Source organism: Lynx rufus, unplaced genomic scaffold, assembly GCF_022079265.1.
Source record: "Lynx rufus isolate CCGP_SWC_20201006 ecotype Redwood Valley unplaced genomic scaffold, mLynRuf1.p SCAF_17, whole genome shotgun sequence".
Lineage (NCBI taxonomy): Eukaryota > Metazoa > Chordata > Mammalia > Carnivora > Felidae > Lynx > Lynx rufus.
The window spans coordinates 29,941,084-29,957,282 of record NW_025814831.1 but is presented as its reverse complement, the minus strand read 5'-3'; the positions used below and the strand labels follow the sequence as shown (position 1 = coordinate 29,957,282).

At 47.8% G+C, this 16,199-nt stretch overlaps 2 protein-coding genes across 9 annotated transcripts in view; one reads left to right on the top strand and one right to left on the bottom strand.

Moving 5' to 3' along the window:
* The window catches only part of PAPLN (papilin, proteoglycan like sulfated glycoprotein), a 29,622-nt gene extending 20,410 nt beyond the window's left edge, over positions 1-9,212 (top strand). Inside the window, exons 22-26 of the mRNA XM_047079743.1 lie at positions 232-369; positions 1,095-1,222; positions 1,306-1,414; positions 3,686-3,852; positions 7,514-9,212. Coding sequence (XP_046935699.1) covers positions 232-369; positions 1,095-1,222; positions 1,306-1,414; positions 3,686-3,852; positions 7,514-7,689 — 718 coding nt within the window. The 3' untranslated portion in view covers positions 7,690-9,212. The remainder of the gene's footprint in view (positions 1-231; positions 370-1,094; positions 1,223-1,305; positions 1,415-3,685; positions 3,853-7,513) is intronic.
* Positions 9,213-10,104: 892 nt separating this feature from the next.
* The window catches only part of NUMB (NUMB endocytic adaptor protein), a 197,822-nt gene continuing 191,727 nt past the window's right edge, over positions 10,105-16,199 (bottom strand). For 7 of the 8 annotated variants that reach the window (XM_047079394.1, XM_047079392.1, XM_047079398.1 and 4 more), the window contains 3 exons: positions 15,705-15,854; positions 13,083-13,226; positions 10,105-12,180 (listed from right to left, as the gene is read on the bottom strand). In XM_047079394.1, the coding sequence (XP_046935350.1) occupies positions 11,465-12,180; positions 13,083-13,226; positions 15,705-15,854 (1,010 nt within the window). In that variant the 3' untranslated portion in view covers positions 10,105-11,464. The remainder of the gene's footprint in view (positions 12,181-13,082; positions 13,227-15,704; positions 15,855-16,199) is intronic. The other variant, XM_047079399.1, reaches the window with a different exon arrangement.

Genomic DNA, 16,199 nt, shown 5'->3' with positions numbered 1-16,199 from the left:
GTGCAGGGCGGGGAGCAGACAGTCGAGATTCTGGGGTGGTGGTCGGGGGTGGGGAAAGCGAGAAAGCTGGAGGTGGCTTTTTGACTGCCCCGGGTAGTTATTGGTGATGTCCTGACCAGCACAGAGCAGCTTTCTTAGGAAGCTGAATGTGGCTGGAGAGGGAGAAGGGGGTCAGGTGCTTGTGCAGACAGAGTCCCCCCCTCTCATGGCTGTGGGGTGCTTGTTCTGCAGGCTGCTTCTGGACAGGAACCAGCCTAGGGTGGTGGACGCCCATCCAGGTCAGCGGATCCAGTTGACCTGTCGTGCTGAGGGCTTCCCACCCCCAGCCATTGAGTGGCAAAGAGATGGGCAGCCCCTCTCTTCCCCCAGGTTTGTTCAGCTCCTCTCTTCCCCTTCCTGTCCCGCCTTTAGCCCCTGACCCTGTGCAGGCCTCAGGGGAGGGAGCTGCCAGGTGCCACCTCTCATCAGTCCTGAGCAGGACTCCAGGGGCTCTTGAGAGAGGATACCGCTGGGGGTAGGGCTCCTTGGGCAGACCAACATTTGGGTTTCTGGGTCTTTCCACTGCGGTTAGTGGACAGAAGTAACAGGCTAGCTAAGGAGAGGTGATGGCTGAGGGACAAAATGGAGGCAGACCCATTTCTGGCTGTAACCATAACAGCATGGGCATGTATCGTGCCCATTAGGAGTATGAGGCTTGTTCTCTATCATACAGTCTTCAGGAGAGCCATGTGGAGGTAGGTGCTATTTTATCCCCATTTTACACACAGGAGTTTAACACACCACACAGCTCCTAAGTGGCAGAACCAAGATTTGAGTCTACTGAATGAGCACAGCAAGAACTAGAAACCCAACCAGAATTATTTTGTATTTGGAGATTGGAAATGGTTTATTGCCAGGCTTAAAAGTCAGGTACCTTCAGGTAAACGAGAGAGCTCAGCATCTGGAGGACCTCAGGGCCTAAGGTTAGATGGCCCTTTGCTCAGACCCCACTGAAAGGGCCACTCAGCCTCTTATGGGGAAAGGAAGACCCTGCCCCACCCCCATTTCTTCCAGCCCCTTGGGGGAGGAGCTACCTGACTGTGCTTTGTCTCTAGACACCAGCTGCAGCCCGATGGCTCTCTGGTCATCAGCCACGTGGCTCCGGAAGATGGCGGCTTCTATGCCTGTGTCGCTTTCAACGGGCAGGACCGAGACCAGAGATGGGTCCAGCTCAGAGTTCTGGGTGAGGTGGCAGTCCTGAGGGTCAGGTGGCACAGGTGGGGCAGGACTGGTGTGGTGGCTGACAATGCCTCCTCCTTGCCCTAGGGGAGCTGGCCATCACAGAGCTGCCCTCTACTATGCTGGTGCCAGAGGGTGACACGGCCAGGCTGCTATGCGTGGTGACAGGAGAAAGTGTAAACATCAGGTGGTCCAGGTAAGGCTCTATTCCAGGCAGGCCTGGCCCTCAGAGGCTTGTAGTTTGGAGAAGACGCTCACCTTTCTGCAGCGATACTGCTGTTCCCACTGCCCGCGGCCTTCATTCTTCAACTCCTACCTGCAGGCCTGGTGGCAGCACCCCCTTCCCTACACAGCGGGGCCCCACAGGACTGCTCTCTTTCTTTTGGTTGGGCTACACCAGGGTCTCTCAACCTCGGCACTCTTGACATTTCAGACCCTGATAACTTTTGGTGGTTGGGGCAGTTCTGTGTATTGTAGGGTGTTCAGCAGCATCCAGGCCACCCACCCACTAGATGCCAGTAGTACTTCCTCCCAAGTCATGACAGTTGACAGTATCTGGAGATGGGGGTAGAGAACCACTGGGTATACTCAGCTGTGGGGACTTCAGTGTCGTTTACACCAGATCAGTTGCTCTTTTATTCGTTCATTCCTTCTTTCAGCAACTTTTTTTTTTTGGCCCCCTTCCTCCTTGCAGTGTGTCAGCAATAGCCGAGGCTCTGGGGGTCTTGGGGGTAATCTGAGCCCCCCAGATACTCCCCAGGCAGGAGATGGCCCTGTGTCCCCTGAGCTCTAGAGGTCTGCCTTCTATCTGGGGGAATCAAAGGGTGGCAATGCAGGTGACTTTGGCTGAGCCTTAAAGGCTGAGGAGGGGAAGGATGTTCTTGATCAAGCCTCAGAGGTGAGTACTGGAGAGATGATGTCAGGATGGGAAGGGGCCTGCACGCAGGAGGGAGGCAGGGAGCCTCTGTAGGCTTTTCAGCAGTTGTTCTTGGTGCCGGCCTACCTTGATCAGGTCGGGTCTCTGATTATCCTTTCAAGCTTCTGTCTTCAATTTTGCTTCTCCTTGATCTTACCAGCAGCAAACATGCTCAGGAGTCCCCGCTTTCAAAGCATAACTTAAAAGATACCCTCCTCTGACCCTGTATTTCCCTGCAGACCCTGGCCTCATCTGGAGTCTCCCCCTCACAGTATGGCTGTTCATACTGGGGGTCTCCACCTGTTCACCCCCTACTCACAGCTCAGTCCTTGCACAGGGGCTCACGTCCACCCACCACTCCAGGATACTGACCTGTTCCTAAACGTTCTGGACATTATCTCAGTCCCCACATGACCTGAGAGGTGTTCTTCTGCTGACCATTTGCACCTCCTGACATGCTCCCTCCTCTTGGCTCCAGGAAACTACTGTCTTCTGATGTTCTTCCTTCTCTGGCTGCTGCTTCTGTTTTCCTGGCTGGTTTACCTTTTCACACCAATGTCTCGGAGGCGGACGCACCTCAGGGTCTGTCCTTGGACCTTGGCTTGTCTAACTTCACCTTGGGCAACCTTGTTGACACGTGGTTTCCAGGGCCACCCAGTGCTGACAGACTATCTGGGTCCAGACCTCAAATCCAATGCCTCTTTGTATCTCATGGGCACCCAGAATGCCAAATGGTGGAAAAGAACACTCACCGTTGACCCGTCCTCCCCGCCCTGGATCTCCCCATGGTGGAGGGGCACCGCCATTACCCAGCAACCCTGAGTAACCACTGTGGTCCTTCATTTCTCCTCCCTTACCTTGCACATCCTCCCCTTACCCATGTGTGCACTTCTGTAGGAGCCACTTTCCTGCTCTCTGCTTTCAGGCTTGTCCTAGGCCCAGTCATCCAAGGGCAGATACTCTGTCAGTCCTGCTTAGTTCACACTCTTCCATTCCCCCCAGGGTCCAGTCCAAACTCCCATTGAGGCCTTGTTCACTTCCCTCCCTGCTCTGACCATGGCCTCTGCCTTCCAGCTCCCGAGTCCCTTTGTTCTCCCGTTGGCTGGCCAGCTGCTCCTCCTCATTCTCAAGTCGGGTCTCAGCTCTGTCTTCCTCAGGGAGGGTGCCCCTAAACACCTACCCCAGTACCCTCAAGGCAAGGAGCGCTTACGTCACTTGCCCAGCACAGGGCCACCACACAGCTGCTGGAAAGACTGTTGTTGATAAAAAGTGAGAGTGGGGCTTCCCTTGTGGGTAAGAGGCAAATTCATGGTAACTTAGACCAGTGTGCTCAGTTGGGGTGAGTTCCCTCTACTTTTGAGTTATTTTGCTCCGATAGTGTTCTTTTTGGCACCTGGCCCATCTCTTTCTTGAAGTGAGGGTCCTCTGTCCACAGTGATTACCTCCTCCCTTTGTCTCTGGGCTCTGGGGCACTGGGAGTGGCAGCATGGCCTCCTAGGGCCTCAAGACCAGAGGCCGTGGACGGCTCTCCCAGTGTCCTGTCCCCTTCAGGAATGGGCTGCCGGTGCGGGCCGACGGGCATCGAGTCTACCAGTCCCCAGATGGCACACTGCTGATCCACAACCTGCAGCCCAGAGACGAGGGCTCCTACACGTGCAGTGCCTACCGTGGAAGCCAGGCAGTCAGCCGCAGCACGGAGGTGAAGGTGGGCCCGCCGGGTAAGAGGCCCACCCCAGGGACTCACTTGTTCCCAAAAGCCAGCTTTGTGCTGCGCAGGTCTGAGTGACTCTAGTCTGAGTCCTGGCTCACTCTGCCGGTTCCTGGTAGTGTCACTTGTGGCAAGGGGCTCTCCTAAGCCTCCCTCTTCTCACATATACAGAGGGCTATTCCACCACCTGAGAGGGCTGCGGCGAGGTGAGGGAAATAATGCAGATGATGGGCATCTGGTAATAGCTTAATAGATGACGTTAAATATCATTTAGACTTACTGATCTCGAGAAGTAGGATATGTAATACTTAAGGCAGACCATTAAGTCTGTCCATTCTAATTAGGGTGGCAAAAAGTGGTCCTATGATTGAGAAGTGCCTTCATGGCCCTTTGACCATATAACTCAGAAAGGGAAGGGCAAGTATTAGTATTGTCATCTTACAAATGAGACAGATATCCAGAGACCTTACGTGATGTCTCCACAAGTCACACAGCAAATTAGTTGGCCCAGTTGGGACTACAACCTAGTCCTCATATTTAATTTTCTTTTCCCTGAAGTATCACACCTGTTACTGGGCAGTTTGATATTTTAGTTTTATATTCTCTAGCTCTTGCTCTGAGTTACATTTCAATAAACCTAAGCACCATATCACAAAACAGTTTCATACCACTAAGAAAAACATGCTGTTAAAGACACAGTGCTAAGAAACCATCAGTTCAGATGCAGTCTAATTTGAGAGGTGTTAATTTGGAGATGCACTTATTTTCACACTTTGAGAAGATGGATTCATAAGAGCCCTATATTTGAATAAGCCAGAGGGAAGGGGGCAGAGGAGGCTCTGTCCTGTGCCCAGCCTGCCCTTCCACGTGTCCTTGGTCTGGGTTCATGGATTGCCTGGACAGCAGGGCAGTGCCCCAGGCCGAGCCACCAGTTCTCAGGAAGCCTCCAGCAGGCTTGGGGGAAAGGTGCCAGGGCCTTTCCTGTCCGCCTGGACGTTCACAGCAATCAGGGCTGCAGCACTGCACCAAGAGTGTTGTTTTAGCAAGGGCTGTCAGGTCTGGCTGCCGCCTGTCTGCTACGCCGAAGGTGGGAACTGGCCAGTGCTAGAGGATGAAGGTCTGCGGTAGAAATGCTGCTTAGTGGATCAGACTGACATGTAGGCTTCCAGTTTGTGAGCTCCTTAGGACAGCCACTGGGATTCGAGTCCTTAGGCCCCCAGGTCAGTGCCTGGCATCACTAGGTGCTCAGGCTTGGTGACTGAGTGCATGTGTACATGAAGGCATTACGTTGGCAAAAACACTGTGCTGCAGGGGCCGCTTCTCATCTCTACTGTGCCCAGCATACTGATCTCTTGTCTACACCAACCAAACTTAACAAGACTCTAGATAAACCAGAATGCAGATTTATGTGAGAAAAAGAGCTGTCAGAGGAGCCAGGTGTTCATGTTTGTGATTAATTGTAGATCTGTCTACAGGAGAAGCCGAATTATAATCAGAACCTTGTTTGAGGGCAAAGTCTGGTGGGGCTCCTGCTGATGTGTGGTTGTAAGCTGAAATGGTCTGGCATGATGGGCCTCCCGGACAGGACAGGAGCCGTCGGAGTCAGGCTCCTGCCCTCTGCTGGAAGAGTGTTGCTAATCTTAGATATTTTGTGGGCACCTTTCACGCTTAGAAGCGGTCTCTCCTGTCTTTGTGTTCATTCTGATTAGGCTGCAGACTTCTGCTCTCACCTGTTTATGCTTTTTGTAGGGTCTCACTGCTTGAGACTGCCTCATGCCTTACTCTGCCCTATTCATGGTCTGGTGGCATACTGCAATTAATGTTAGCATCAGAGTAGGGGGTCTTGACCTAGTCTTGCTCTGGTGTAAGGGACATACTTCTTTTGAGGACCTCTCAACCTTCTTGCCTAAAAGACTTGCCTAAAACACTGTAAGGATAGAACATAGGGCATCACTCACTTTTTTGAATGAGAGGGAATGAGGCTATGGAACAAAACACAAGTAAGCACTCAAATTTTAGCCACAGTTACTGTGTGCCCAAGGTGCTATTATCATCTCCATTTCAGATGAGGAAACACAGGCAGAGAGCTTAAGTAACTTGCCCAAAGTCACCCAGCTGGGGAATAGGAGAGTCAGGATTGTGCTCAGGCTTTCTGGCTCCAGAGCTGGTGTGCTTAACCATCATGTGGGACCCCAAACCTCTGGGCCCTGTGATAGGCCCCCGGGCTGCAACTGCTCAGAGAAAGTTGATGCCAGAGTGACAGATTTCTTAATATGTACGAATGGCTTGCTATTTATGTAAATGTAGGTACAGTTGATGCTTGAGCAACACAGGGATTGGCGTGCCAATACTCTTTGCAAAAATCTGGGTATAACTTTGACTCTCCAAAAATTTTACTAATAGCCTGTTGATCAAAGCCTTACTGATAACACATTGTATATGTATTCTATAGTGTATTCTTACAACAAAGAGAAATTGTTGAGAAAATCAAAGGAAATGCAGTACTGTATACAGTATTCATTAAAAAAAAATGTGGACCCATGCAGTTCAAACCCAAGTTGTTCAAGGGTCATCTGTAGTTTGTATTCTTATTATACTGATATACCAAAAGTCATTCACTACTCAGATACAGTCTGTTAGTTGTATTTTTGGGAGGAAGCAAGGGGAGAGAGAGATTAAGCCTATGAGGTCTGACTTTAGGGAAGGTGTCACTCTGGCTTAAGCCAAAAGCCCCTTCCAGAAGGGAAAGGGAAGTTAACTAGGTAAGGCCACTTCAGTCCTATAAGGAAGAAGCAGAATGAAACACAGGGGTTGTTTTTTCAATAGTCCTGTTTATTTTTAAAGTAGTCTCCATGCCTAACGTGGGGCTGGAACTCATGACCCCAAGATAGGTAGTTACATGCTGTACCAACTGAGCCAGCCAGGCGCTTTTTTTTTTTTTTTTAATCTCTATGTCCAACGTGGGCTCGAACTCCTGACGCAGCTATTAAGAGTCACATGCTCTACTGACTGAGCCAGCCAGGTGCCCTTCTCACAAGGATTTTTAAGATACAGAAGCCCCCGGCACATTTGGCGGGGGGTGGGGGGGGTGGCAACCAGCATTTTTGTGCTCAGTGCAGTATTAGAGCCATAGTTCACAAGGCTGTTCTAATCACTTTGCCTAATACTTGCTCTCTCTGGGGGGCGGGGGAGTGTGGGAAAATTGGGAAGATGGGGAATGAAGCGACTGAGACGCACTGGGGCTACTGAAGGCACAACACATTAAATCAGCAATGAGAGGACAGCTCTTGCCAACTCAGAATTTTACTTAGGTTGATCCTACTCCCTTCCCAGTCCAGGGGCTAAGGCAGCTGTCATTCAGCTCTTCAGGTCACAATTGCAAGGGTAGGAGTTAACTTCAGGAGATGTTTAATCATCCGGTCAGTCACTATTTGGGAGTCTGCATTGGGCTGAGTTGCAGGACAACCGGAGGACCACTGCATGCCTAAATGAGGCCCATGGCGGGGGGTGGGGAGGCACTGTAGACACACGTGTTAAAAGGTTCCAGAATAACTGTACTTTTTGGGAATCTGGCAGATCTAGTGTTGCTTTCCTTTAAGGCAAAGAAAGAATAGGTGGGACTTTTCAGCGTACACAGCTTCCTTAACCACTTTCTCTCCCTTATTTTACAGCACTGGCAGCCCAGTCCAGGGACCTCAGCAGGGAGTGTATGGATCAGCCTGAGCTGGCCAACTGTGATTTGATCCTGCAGGCCCAGCTCTGTGGCAACGAGTATTACTCCAGCTTCTGCTGTGCTAGCTGTTCCCGCTTCCAGCCTCACGCTCGGCCTGTCTGGCAGCAGGGATGAAGGCTAGCTCCAGCCCCAGTCCTGAAGCAAGTCTCGGGCTGCTGTCTCTGGCTGGCAAAGGGAGCGATCTTCTAGAGAATGGGCTCTTTCAGCCCCCGACCCCCTGACCCCCCCAGCCCCCCCACCCCACAGTGCTGTGCCTCAGCAGCAGATAGCACCTGCCTCGCTTCCAACACTACAGGCAGCAGTCAAGAGGAGTCTGCTTGGATAAGGACACCCTTTACTTTACGGCTTCCTTCTATAATTTCTGTTATACAGGATCAATTCACTGGGTTCTAAAGCAAGCTACCAGGGCTCTCACTTCATTTAAAGCTGGGTGGGGAGGTGTGTAATGGGTTCAAAGTTAACACCTGTCTCACACGGGCACGCTAACTCTTCCTGTGTCAGGCAAGTTTCTTTGCTAGAACTCTATCTCATCTAGTGTCAAACAGTGGTCCATTACTCTAGTCAACCTCCCCCTTCCAGGTAGTGTAGCAACCAGCTTCAACTCGCATCTGTACATACAGTTAATGGCATGTTTGTGAAGCTCTTGCCAAAGTGGAACACGACACGTAAGGCTCAGTACAGGGATGTGGGATGAAGGAGCGGCAGCTGCGTTATTGTGTGAGCATGACAGGATGGGGCCGGGGTCGGGGGGAGCTCCTTACTTTCATCAGAAGCTGGTGCCTGAAGCCCTCCTCCTGAGGCTGACCTGCAGAGCCTGGTGGTGAGGACTGCCTCACATCTGCATCAAGCTGGCAGACCTGTTCTGTACAGTGACCAACTGGGAGCCTCTCCGCCCCAAGCAGGAATCTGTGAAGCAAAATGTTTGCTTCCAGATAAAAATCAGACTATTAAAAACAGGCAGCAGCAGGATAGGGGACCAATGGAGGAGAAGGCAATGTATTAACAATGAAGGGATTTCAGTTGGAAGAAATCCTTCTCCATCCCTCAGAACCTCCGGTTCCTTGCTGCTAAACAAGAGGCCTGGATTCAATGAGCTTCCAGGTCCCTTTCCACTTTAACCTTCTACCCATCCTCCAGTAGACTGGCTGGGCTAAGCCAAGGCTAAGTGACAGGTTATTCTGGGACACAGGAAAGACAGGCATTATAGGGAAAGCTGACTTTTATTACCAACGCACTGGCTGGAAAAGAGACAAACTGCATCATGGGTGAGTGATACTTCTTTGTCTACCTCTCATTCAGCACAGGAAACATGGGTTAGGGGCAGAGGTATTTTTTTCTTTCCATTTAAAAAAAATACAGAGGAGCATCCCCTTTCATTTATCATGGCTGGTTTTGCTATACAAATTGGAAACTAAGGGCTATTTTCCTGGACTCCCCAATTCCTTATTTGCCAATTGGCAACGTAATTTAGAAGGTAAGTCTGAGGTTAGCTAGCTCTTCTTAGAACTAGTCACAGAAGAGCGGGCCAAGGTTAGGGAAACAATAAAACTCAATCTAGACAAGTGGTTCTCAACCCTCTTCCATACTGGAAGCTTTTTCTTTAAAAAACAAAACAAAACAAAAAAACCACCCTGAGCGGCACCTGGGTGGCTCAGTCAGGTTAAGTATCTGACTTCGGCTCAGGTCATGATTTCACAGTTTGTAAGTTTGAGCCCTTCATCAGGCTCTGTGCTGACAACTCAGAGCCTGGAGCCTGGTTCAGATTCTGTGTTTCCCTCTCTCTCTCTCTCTCTCTCTGCCCCTCGCCCACTTGCACTCTCTCTCTCAAAAATAAACATATATATAAAAAATACCTGAATGTGGGTCCCCACCTGCTCCCCGACATGAGAATTTTAAAAGCTTCCCAGGTGGTTCTAATACATATCCAACGCTGAGACTCACTGCTTCAGTCAGGGCCTTCTCAGAATGTGAATCTTGTTCCAATGTAGATTCTGATTACTAGGTCGGGGGGGTCAGAGGTGGGGCTGAGATTCTGTATCTCCACTCCTAGGTGAAGTCCATGCTCTTGTTCCAGACCACACTTTGAGCAGTAAGGATCTGACATCAGAGATATGCTTAGGATCAACCAAAGCCTAAAGTATAAATACAAAAGTGAATTTTAAGAGTAGACTAGTCCTGATGGGCACAATAGATAAAGGGGACTAAGAGGTACAATCTTCCGGTTGTAAGTCACAGAGATGAAGTATAGCAGAGAGAATGTAGTCAACAATACTGTAATAATGTGTGGTGACAGATGGTGACCACACTTATTGTGAGCACTGTGTGATGTATACAATTATCAGATCAATATGTTGTACACGTGAAGTTAACATTGTATGCAAATTATACTTCAATAAAAAAGTCCCAATAAAAGATTTTCTAGACATCAAACTGGAGTTCAGCAGAATGGAGCAAGAACAGACAAAAAAGAACTAAAACACATTTACTAATAAAGAAAAGGGGAAAGACCAGCCCTTCAGGGGCAAAAGCTTCTACCACGAACATTTATTTTTGTTAAAGCAGATTATAAATTCTCATCAGTACAAATATATATAACTTACATTTGATTGTAAGGCCAACGTTCAAAAGTAAAAATGAGATGGGATCTCACGTCGTTACCAGAGGTCAAGTGGCTACAACTGGCAACGGGATGCTCTCACCACAAGTGGGGGGACCGGCTCACACACAGCTATTAAACCAGAATCTCCATCCCCACAAAGCTGGTGGGGACAAAATCTAAAGGACAAAACAAAACCCGAGACCCACATGACAAATCAACACAGTAACCTGTGCTCCCGTCCATGGATATGATTAAGTCATTGTCACCTTAGTGTTAAAACAAAAGTAGAGGATTAACATAAGGAAACTGCAGCAGTATATAAAAGAAAATACGTATTCTCTGTAGAATGTGTTCAGACTGATTCCATTAAAATTACATTAGGATTTCATCACAGGTTTAAAACCAGGACAATACTGCTCTTTCATTTTCGTTAAAACTACCACCTAGGGACTGTATTGGTCATATGCATGATTGTTGCTGCAAGGTGCTACTTACAACGAATGATACCAAGTAATAGGGATCCCATCTGCAACTCCCAACAACCTCTCCTCTCTCCACATCAATAGGCATCACTGATAAATCAATCTTATGTACAATTTCTTACAGCTAACCCTTTTACCTTTGGCAAGATTACTTACAACTCATACAACTTTTTAATATTGAGAACTATTTAAAATATTCTAAATGCATAAAAATAAAGATTTTGGCTTTTTTGATATATATTTATAATATTTATTCTTACTCAAAGTGGAAGCTCAACTTTACCCCTAAAATATAGCTCTGTTGGGCAGCTGCTGTGCCCTCCTGGGAATTCTGGCAGCACGGCCTGCCTCTCGTCCCCAGCCCAAGCACAGGCCACCATGTTCTTGATCTCTAAGACAGGCCAGTGAGAGGCGGCAGGTGAATGGCCTGAAAAATGAAGGGTGATTGTTTTGCTTCCCGTTGTGTTTTATATTCCAGTAAATGTGCTTTGAATACAGATTCCTGTTCAGATACTCTGCCTCTCTGCTGCCAGAGATTTTTAAGGGGCTGAGGGAGTAGGAGGGGGACAGAGGGCAACATTTCCCTGACTTCTTTAGCCCAACTGCAAGACAACTCTTCTCTAGGAATGTTTCTTCCATTTTTTTCAAAATCACCTCTCCTAGCACTCTGTGCCTGGACATGCTCCTTAAGACCTTTGGGATTAGTGAAAAGTATACTGACTGGGAACACAAAGTTCCCTTTGCTTCTTTGACCTCTGCCCCTGCCCTTGCCTAAGTATGGGCAAAATACATGAGCCATAGAGACTACTTAAAGTTCAATTTCAAACGTTTTCTGTAAGTCACTGGAGAAAGGGTTGGTGGGAGAGGGGTTAGTACGCTGCTTGGACTTGCTTTCTAATGCAGCCCACTGGGCTTCGAAGGGATCCACCGGGCAGGCCCCTGCAGGAACCTCTGTGTGCTTATCTCCTGAGGCTAACCTGCCATCGTCTACACCATTGAAAGCTGCAGAACCGTTGAGGTGCTGAGCAGGAGGCTTAAAGAAGGGACTGGCAGTAGCACTGCTTGTCTCATACTGAGGGAATGTCTGCTGCTTGACCAGGCCGGGAGACTGATGGGAGTGGGCAGCCTGAGGGTGGCCTGCAGTGCCAAACACGTTGGCTACCATCTGGGAGGGAGTGATGCCCACCACAGGCACATTAGGGGCTGGATAGGGCATCCCATTGGCCACAGGATAGGACTGGGCAGGGACAAAGGCTGGTGGCAGGGGTGGGACCACACCCACTGGTACGGGCTGAGAGGTGAGGAATGCATTCCCTTGGAAAGATGGCGCTGGCTGGGTGATGGCAGTGGGTGGAGGAGGCTGGAGAACTGGCTGCAGAGAGGCAGCTGAGGCCTGGGGCTGCTGCGCCCGGACACTCTTGGACACCTCTTCTAACCAGCGGTCAGCCTCAGAGGGAGTGCGTCTGTGACCAGCCTGGAAGAGACCTGGAGATGCAGCACCAGAAGATTGACTCCACTCGGTCCCTGAAACCAATGAGATCAAGAGAGACAAAAGAATCAGAATCGTTAGGGGCTTCTTTCCTTACCTGATAACCTTGGTTACCTGAATGATCCTAACATGTGGAACAAATGCCCCTAATGGGACACTTTGTAGTTCTAGCAGGTGTGAGAAAAGTCTCTATTACCAGCTGAGGAGGTTTTGCTTTAGGACAAAGGAAACCTGTCAGACCATGCTGCTATCGCAGCCACACTGAGGAGCTGTCTAGATAGGGCTCAGACCCCATGGAACTAAGGCAGCTGGCTGGCATCTGAAACCCCTTCCTATTGCTGTGACTCCTCCGTGCTACAGAAATTGGCCTGCACATGCTCTAAAGAGCCCAAGGTGATTCACCTTTTGCTCTAACAGAATAAAAAGAAAATAACCAGGGACATGGTGCTGTACTTTGTGGCCCCTGTCTTGCTTCGAGAGACATGTTATCTTTCAGGTGAACTGCCTTTATTACTATTAAAATTTGTTTTGATTTTATAGTTAACAAATGTTCATTACAGAAAAACTAGAAAGTAAAGCAAAGCAAAAAACAAAGCTTTTTCTGTAGGCCTGCCATTGTAAGAGGCCAGGTTCCCACCCTTGTTACGGGCATATCCATTTATCTCCAACTCCAGTGGTCAGCTCAGGGTTGGGCCCAGGAATCTGTATTTTGTGAAAGTTCTAAGGGGTAGTTGTGTTCTGTAGCCCTAGAAACTATCAGTCTAATCTCTTGAGTTCCTCTCCTTCACCATCCTTTCCTAATAGTTTATTTCCAGGAGGGAACACACTTTTCCTGAAAGGATTCCTCCCCGGATCCCACTTGGGTAAATGGCTGATTTCTGAATCGGCGTCACTTATCTGATCCCAGAATCCTCGCCACCACCCATGGCCACCTTACCCGAACGTGTGGCTGCAATTCCCTTGTTAGCAGCATCAGGGGCATGGGCCCAAGGGTTGGTTTCACGCACAGGCATTGCTACGGGTGCTAGAGCAGTATGGGCTGGCTTAGCAAGCACATGGAAGGCTGAGTCAGTGCCATTAGCTACAATGGGAGCAGACAACATCGATGGAGTTAATTCATGCAGGGTGAATGGGTGACCCCTTGGAGCTCGGTCAGGCCGATGTGCGATAACGGTGGAACAGATCAGACAGAAAAGTTGGTGTTGGGATAACCATGCCATCTTGCAATGGATACACAAACCTTTGGGCAAAGAGGGAATTAGAGGTAATGAAAATAGCTATACTGATAAAAAAGTCAAATGATTGTTCTAGGAAAATATGTGAACAGGGAGAGAGGGAATGAAGCCTAGAGAAACAATTTCCAATTAAGTTGAACAGAGCTGCTCTGTCTTACAAGCAGCAAAAATCAATTCTAGGTATAGCTTAGCCGTTGGCATAAGATGTAGATAAAGCATTTCCTTCTCCTACCACTTTTCCAAAAGATCAAATTATGCCAACAATAACAATGGGTTAAATATAATGATCCTCTATGATGTGCCAGACACTATGTTAACAGTACTTAAGCATTCATCATCCTATTTAATTCTCTCAAAAATCCCATAAGGCTGGTATCCTCATACTACAAATGAGAAAACAAATTTGGTATATATTTTCATTTGCTTAATAAATTTTTATATTTTATTTGCTTAATGTTTAATTCGCTACAGAATTAATTTCATCTCTTTGAAGTTTTTTTCCCTCAGTAATGTTCATAATATCTCAAAGCACTACTATTCTTTCCTGTCTCTCTTTATGAAAATCTCTTAATCCTTGCTCCTTTACTCCAGACATCTTTTCCATCAGTTTCTATTCCTTATCCCAGCTCTCTATCATAGTTAGTATGGAGCAAGCACCTTCCCCTGCCCTATACTTCAATCACTCCCTCTTCAAGATGGGCAACCATGCTTATGGCATCGGTATTACTTACCCCAGGGCTTGTCTTAAAAGACTAACTCACTCATAGACTGGGAGCCGCTTGTGGGCAGGGAAAGGACTACGTTCTATTAGTTTTGTACATCCCATTGTAAATAGGCACTGTAAATTCAGAAATAGGTAGCGGAACATAACAGATAACGATATTCAGAAAGACCTGGGTTTAAATCCTGTCTGTGCAATTTGGGAAATTTATTCAACCTCTCTGAGCCTCATTTTCCTGATTTGTATTGCTTACCTCAAATGGTTGTTGTGGGGATTAAATGAGAAAATGCTGAGTCCTCATCATGATGTGGCAGGCACTGTGCTAATATCTGCTCAATAAATTGTGCCTATCGTTGGTATTATAAACATTTGTTAGATGAAATGAAAAGCCATTTGGTGCACATGATTATAATAGATTTTTTTGTTTTTGTTTTTAAAAGAGACTCTCTGAAGGAAAAGCATTGGTAGCTTCTTCAGAAAGGAATGGGGTACTGTCTCCCCGTTTTGAGCTCTTTCTCAAAAGAAATGAAGAAATGGCGATTATAAGAGTTCAAATTCTAGGGGCGCCTGGGTGGCTCGGTCGGTTAAGCGTCCGACTTCAGCTCAGGTCATGATCTCACGGTCCGTGAGTTCGAGCCCCGCGTCGGGCTCTGTGCTGACAGCTCAGAGCCTGGAGCCTGTTTCAGATTCTGTGTCTCCCTCTCTCTCTGCTCCTCCCCTGTTCATGCTCTGTCTCTCTCTGTCTCAAAAATAAATAAACGTTAAAAAAAAAAAGTTCAAATTCTAAAAGTCTATTATTTAAGTTATATATAGACTCTTTGCTGACTTCAGAGTCAACACCAAGTATTAACTCAGTATCATGGAAACAACAACTTTTAGTTAGTCCTCAATGCCTTTACAAAGGTAAATTTTAGGACACTTGTTACAGAAGATGAAATGAACTAAGAAGCCAAAAGAAGTGCCTTTTTCTTTATGAGCCTCTTGTGGTAGGATGGAGACGAGGTGAATCCAAGTCTTCTTAACCTTGGCACTACTGATAACTTGGGCCAGAAAATTCCTTGCTGTGAGGGCTGCCGTTGTGTGCACTGAAGGATGTTTAGTAGCATCCCTAGCCTCAGCCCAGATGACAGTAGCAGCCACTCCCTACCAGCTTGTGACACCCCAAAATGTCACCAATGAATGCCAAATTTTCCCTGAGAGGGGCAAAACTGCCTCGGGTTGAGAGCCACTCTGCTAAAGAAAGCATATGCTGGAACCAACTCTGATGACTGCTGCTTCTGGAGAACTGGCTGGATACTCTGAATAGTTAAGTGGGAAGTAAAGCAGTGGGTTGGGACTACAGAAGCTCTTAACAGAATGGGATCAAAGACAGAAAGGTACATGCAGTGATGAATGCAGACATTCTAGGAAAAAGGAACGGGAACAAAGCACAAAGACATTGTGGAAAAGGGGAATTAACAAATCTGAGACCTCATCCAACAGGGAAATTAACAGGTCCGACCAGCTCTTGGGAAGCTCAGAATGCCCACCGAGAGTCAGTGAGCTGTGCCATGAAAGTACAAGCTTCACAGAGAACAGCTGAGCAGGCTAAGAGGGCACCAACCTTGAAAGGCAGGAGACTGTGGTGCTAGCACTGTCACCGGTTTGGTCATTGGGGCAGATGAGAAGGGATCCTCCGTGGGTGTGCTGAAGGCATTGGTGATCTGTGAGCACAGGGAGCTGATACTCTCTGCCTCCCCTTCTACTTCTGGCACTGCAAGGCAAACAGAAAATGGTTCCAGACAGAAAAACTAATCCTGAAATATAACAGTATGACACAAGGTGGCATTTTATAACACATCCCTTATTTGCGAAAGGAAAAGTCTCAACTGTCAAGTGGGGCTATAAAAGCAGCTTCAAAAATTTAGTATAAAATGTCAACAATTTATGTACTAAGGACTATCTTCCTCCCTGCAAATCCCCAGTTCTTTATTTCCTTTCCTGTGTGAAACTACTGAGAAGTTAGTATTCTTTTTTTGTGTCAGTTAGCTACATTTTTCTGGAAGACATCTGCAACCTGTTTGCCTTCCAACTAATTCCCAAGGCTGTGATCTGCATA